Source organism: Sinocyclocheilus anshuiensis, unplaced genomic scaffold, assembly GCF_001515605.1.
Source record: "Sinocyclocheilus anshuiensis isolate Anshui unplaced genomic scaffold, SAMN03320099.WGS_v1.1 scaffold579, whole genome shotgun sequence".
NCBI classification, from domain to species: Eukaryota; Metazoa; Chordata; class Actinopteri; order Cypriniformes; family Cyprinidae; genus Sinocyclocheilus; species Sinocyclocheilus anshuiensis.
In genome coordinates, this window is record NW_015551075.1 from 2,971,935 (window position 1) to 2,977,759 (window position 5,825).

Genomic DNA, 5,825 nt, shown 5'->3' on the forward strand with positions numbered 1-5,825 from the left:
CTGTGAGATACTGTATATATATATATATATATATATATATTAGGGCTGTCAATCGATTAAATTTTTTTATCTGGTTAATCACATCCTTTTTTCTGTGATTAATAACGATTAATCGCACACTTCATGAAATTAAGCATAGACCATCTTGTTTCAAATGTTTATTTTGTCATCATTTGCTATATCCAGCAAAGTAAACCAAAAGATTGAAGGGTGATTCTGTACTACAGTACACGGATCCATTCAGTATAACTAAACACAGCAACATAAGCATGACAAATCAAAACATTATCGTGAATGTGTGTGGAAAAAATGTGAATGTACGGAAATGTCTGTGCCTGTGCATAAATACAATGTGCGATCAGTGCGTCAAGAGCACTCATACACGCATTAACGGACTCAACGCGTGCACGACCGCTGTATGCCACCGTAATCGTCTTTACCTTGATTGCAGTCTTCATCCATCAAAACTTTACTAGCAAGACTGGTTGAGAAACCGTAGTTTGCGTCTCATCTGGCCATACAGCGGTGGCCTGGTTTCCTTTATATTAGTGCTGTGTTTGGGACGGATTGTTTGAATGCATTCTTTTACCCAGGGGCGGATTTAGTGATTTGGGGGCCCCAGGCAAAATACAGGAATGGGGCCCTATACAATTTCACACATTTACAACCTTGAGGTTCCTTTCACTGTTGCTCACTGCTGCACGACCGTGTCCCATAGTTGTGTCCAATCTTTTCGATTTTTCATGTACATGTTATAAATAAAGGATTTCTTTAATGTTGTAAATCCCTTGTTCATATTTAAACAGGTTATAATAGTATATATTTAAATTCATATAAAGTAGAAAAGTCATTAATTTAAATATACATTTTGTAAATGAAATAATTGTATGATTTATTTATTTTTATTTTATGTTTTTTTTTTTAAATGACAGTCTCTGTAGACCAGTTCTTTACTATCAGAACGGAAAAATTTGATTTCACTACCTGACAGCATGGACAATCAGTCCTAAAGATCGGATTTGAGAAACATCACAACTGGGTGCAGTCAACAAAGCCAAAAGGTTTGGCCCTGTTCCACTTAGCCGCATTAATAATGCTAATGAAAAGTGCACCAGTTGGATTTTAGCATTCCGATCAAAAGCTCCAGAATATGAGCCGCACATATGGGATGCACATCCCTCCCGTTCTCTTTCTCTCTCCTGGTGGGATTGCAGCAGGACTCTCTAAATGACAGGCCTCATGCAGTAGTGAGAGCAGACAGGCTGAGAGCAAGGGTGCTGCTGCATGCTGATTCTAAAACACATGTCATCTGTTTAGGCGGGATGTGTGCCGAGCCGCTCTACAGGAGGGATATATCTCTCGTCTAGTCTCATCAGTCAGCAAAGCACAAATCATTTCGGCAAGAGAAGGCAGCTGACAATAATGATGTGTTCTCATTTGAATGACAAACAAATGTGCAGTGTTGGACAAGACGTTTGCATGCGGTTTGCCTTTGAATAGCGTACAATAATATACAGTCTGTGACAGCAAGATTACGAGCTGTCCCTCTGTCCATTTATGCTCTGTCCGTTTTTCATCGAAGACCCAATTTATGAACTTATAGTGCATATTAACCTAACAGTGGGCCTGCTATTTACTTGACAATAACTCCATTGTTAAGAAATCTATGAAGGTGCATTTCACAAAAAGTGAATCTTTGAGACTTTAACTTTTAACATTAAAGGAATAAAAATGTATCATCATTTACTCGCTCTTCTTGTCGTCTGTCACCATTGTCAGTCTTATGTTGTGTGTATTATTTTCTTTTATCTGTGAAACATAAAATGAGATGTTAGGCTGAATGTCTGAGATTCAGTTTTCCATACAAGGAAAGGGAATAGAGATTTATATTTCCGTTCACACTGCACCCCATTCTGATCTGTCTATTTAAATCTGACATTTAGGACTATCTGTATGCATTGTCATTTTGCAGGTAATGAAATTAGATTGGTTTGTTGCCATAGTGTTGATGCCAGAAATAAAAGAGAGTTGTGGTGGAAAGAGTATGTAAATATACACTAAAAAATGCTGGGTTGTTTCAACCCAATTTTGGGTCAAATATGGACTAACCCAACTGTTGGGTTAAATTTTGGTTACATTTTTAAATTAACTTTTTAACCCAACAGTTGGGTTAGTCCATATTTGACCCAACACTGGGTTGAAACAACCCAGCATTTTTTAGAATGTATGTGTGTGTATATTACCATGGGTGAGAAATCTGTGTAATTCACTGATGAAAATTTGCTGTCAGCCATTCTGTCCTGTATCTGTTACATAAAAGCCTCTGTCTTCCTATGAACCCTTGGTTTTTCTTTCCTCATATCAGTTCCGCCAGTAATACTGAAGCTGGACGAGCCGGAGCGGCGCCATCACACCTGCATTGAGTTCACTGTGAGGGGCTTTCCCCATCCCACACTGCGCTGGTTCCACAAGCGCCGTGAGATCCTGCAGAGCGAGTATATCCGCATGGAGATGGAGCACTACCAAGATTACTTGGAAGGCTGCTTGACTTTTCAGAACCCCACGCATTACGACAATGGAAACTACACCCTAGTAGCCTCTAACTCGCTGGTTCCACAAGGGCCGTGAGATCCTGCAGAGCGAGTATATCCGCATGGAGATGGAGCACTACCAAGATTACTTGGAAGGCTGCTTGACTTTTCAGAACCCCACGCATTACGACAATGGAAACTACACCCTAGTTGCCTCTAACTCTCTCGGGTCAGTCACCAAAACCATCTACGGCTATTTTCTTGAGCCACCGTTCATTGAGGATGATGGTAAGTTATTTAATTGTTCATTTACTTTTGTAGCCTGAGGGATGGATGATTTTATTGATATTTATTGATAGGAATGACTCGTGATATTTATTCATTTTATTTTGATATACCTTGATATGTGTGCCTGCTTATATATACAAAACAATATATGTGATACTATATTATAGTATATATTATATATATATATAGGAATGTATAATTCACTATATAATCTATATACACTACAGTTCACAAAGTTTAAGGTCAGTAAGAATATTTAATGTTTTTGAAAGAAGTCTCTTCTACTCACCAAGGCTGTATTTATTTGTTTATAATTACAGTAAAAACTGTAATACTGTGAAATATTATTATAATTTATAAGTTTTCTATTTCAATATATTTTAACATGTCATTTATTTCTGTGACGTAATGCTGAATTTTCAGCATCATTACTCCAGTCTTCAGTGTCACATGATCCTTCAGAAATCATTCTAATATGCTGATTTGCTGCTCTAGAAACATTTCTTAATATTATCATTGTTTAAAATAGTTGTGCTGCTTAATATCTTTGCAGAAACCGTGATAAAAAACATTTCAGGATTGTTTGATTAATAAAAAGTTAAAAAGAAAAGCATTTATTTGAAATATCTGACACATAATTTTAATGCGTATCAAATGAAATGTATTCATTTTCAAAAAACAAAAGTCTTACCGACCCCAAGCCTTTGAATGGTAGTGTATCTTTTACACATTTTTATGCTTTAAAATGTTTTCCATTTTTAATCTTTTATATTTTTTTCTTTTCTCCTCTTATGCCATTCTTTTAGGAATAATTGAGTACAGTAAGTGCCTCTCTCTTTTTGACCAAAAGAATACAGACAGACAAAACATATTAGTCACATCTCATGTCCCTATTCTGTTCGCTTCAAATACATTATAATCTATGATCTTAAGTTCAGCATTGAAGAATTTGATAAAACAGTATCATCTTTCAAGCAGTATCTCATAATAATAGCTCCAAGAACACAGAACTTGGCAAACGAAAATGCTCAACATAGCAAACTTGTATACTTGAAATCTTACCTACTATCTGTAAAAAAGGACACCCCTAATGACACTAAACAAAGGTAGATTAAAGAATAGCCCTTATGAATTACAGCACGTTTTTGGCACGTATACAAGCTCTATGCATTACGAGTTCAGGATGGTGTAATTGTTTTCGAGTCCAGCGAGGACGGCTCGTGCTTTGGGTGCGGGATGCGGTAATATGTGAGCTCTGCTGCACCTCTGCCATTATGACTCAATTAAATGCCAATTCCTCTCTGGCACCTGTGAACAAGCCACACGGGTTCAGACAAAAGCCTCCAGAACCAAAACAGTTTACACTGTGCCTCTCAGGCTGCATCATAAACGTACAAGTCATGAAGTGAATTGAAAATAGACATATCTAGTAAGGAACAGACAGAATTCAATATATTGGTGGAAGCAGACCTAGTTGTCACAGGGCTGAATAGTTATTAAGTCAAACGTCTAATTAAATTAGATTTATGTCTTTAAATTCAGATATTTTGAAATTTGGTATCAAACTAGCATGCATTCATTCATTCAGGAATTGTTTTACTCTGCCAAAAAGTCTATAACAAGCAGTTTAATGTCATGTGACGACTTATTCCACATAGCATGATGATGTGTGTCAATGGGTGTTAAATTGCTTTATTTTTATCCCCATGAGAAATAATGGTGGAAATGTTTAACTTGTTTAGGTTTGTTGTAGCCAAGGATGAACATTTAAGAAGTAAATATTAAAAGAGTTAACAACTAGTGTTATTTTAGTATTATATATATAGATACTGTATATACTGTATATATATATATAAAGTATATACAGTATATATTATAAATGTATTAATATCCCATTTATATTTTAAATTTTCAGTTTTCATTTGAATTTTTAGTAATTTTTGTACTACAGCTTAAACTTTTTTTTTTCGGTTGGTTGCCAATGTAACATATCTAATTTTTGTTTACTTTTTAAAAGTTTTTAATTTTATATTTATTTTATATTTCAGCTTTATTGCAATAAAAAATAGTTTTGGTTAACAACAACAACACTGTCTAAAGGAAAGCATTTTTGGCCTCTTTAATTGCGCAATGTCTTTTCTATTTCCTGTAGCTCCAACACCTGAAGATGAGGCGAAGAGTCCTGAAGAAGATTCATTTGGAGTAAGACGTCCATTCTGTCTGAAAAAGCAAAAGGCTGAAGTTCTTCTTTAAATTCAGTTTCAGCAGACATAGCTGTGTCATTGACTGCGTTATTGCTTTTTCCTGTAGATGTCGATTGCTGTTGGTCTGGCTGGCTTTGGTTGCGTCTTCCTCATTGTGATTTTCGTCCTCATCAACAAATACAGCAGACGCAACAAATTTGGGATAAAAGGTATGACTAGACTATTTTGCTAAATGTTGAAATAAAGGCAACTTTTTGCTCCATATTTTCAGCAAAGTCAATGGATATTTGGCTGGATGGGATTTTATCCATGGGGAATTGATTGGATTGTGAAAAATGGTCTCTTTATGACAGGTGGTTGGATGGGAGTAGTTAATACATTTTGATAAAAGATTATAAAAACAAACATTTGTGTCTTAATGTGTCTTCGAGTAAAAAGGGTCCATTTTGATTTCACGTTGACTTCCCTGTGAAAAAGCAAAAATAGCAAAATATTCTTAATTCTCTTCATCCTTTCTTGAAGCAACACAATAGATTTCTTCCGTCTTTCAGTTGTCAATCATCTCAAGGGACTCGGAAACATAATAGGAGTTCTCGGCTTTGGTTTAAGGCTATGTTTAGAGCCTGCTTTTAAACATTGTCTGGCAAATCATGAGTCAGATAGGGTTTGGTTTGTGCTGTGTGGGTTTGTGTGAATAGAATTTGAGTTGAATGCATCCTCCAGTCTCAGACCTTGGGAAGGCAGTTGGCGGAAATGCCTGCGAGTCTTTCTTTGGTTAGCCTGACTTCCTCTGCTAATATTA

At 36.0% G+C, this 5,825-nt stretch overlaps 1 protein-coding gene across 1 annotated transcript in view; it reads left to right on the forward strand.

The window, feature by feature from the left end:
- Nucleotides 1-5,825, forward strand: part of LOC107662328 (NT-3 growth factor receptor-like) — a 98,682-nt gene that overhangs the window by 45,412 nt on the left and 47,445 nt on the right. Inside the window, exons 6-10 of the mRNA XM_016452313.1 lie at nt 2,366-2,430; nt 2,621-2,819; nt 3,626-3,640; nt 4,972-5,021; nt 5,130-5,232. Coding sequence (XP_016307799.1) covers nt 2,366-2,430; nt 2,621-2,819; nt 3,626-3,640; nt 4,972-5,021; nt 5,130-5,232 — 432 coding nt within the window. The remainder of the gene's footprint in view (nt 1-2,365; nt 2,431-2,620; nt 2,820-3,625; nt 3,641-4,971; nt 5,022-5,129; nt 5,233-5,825) is intronic.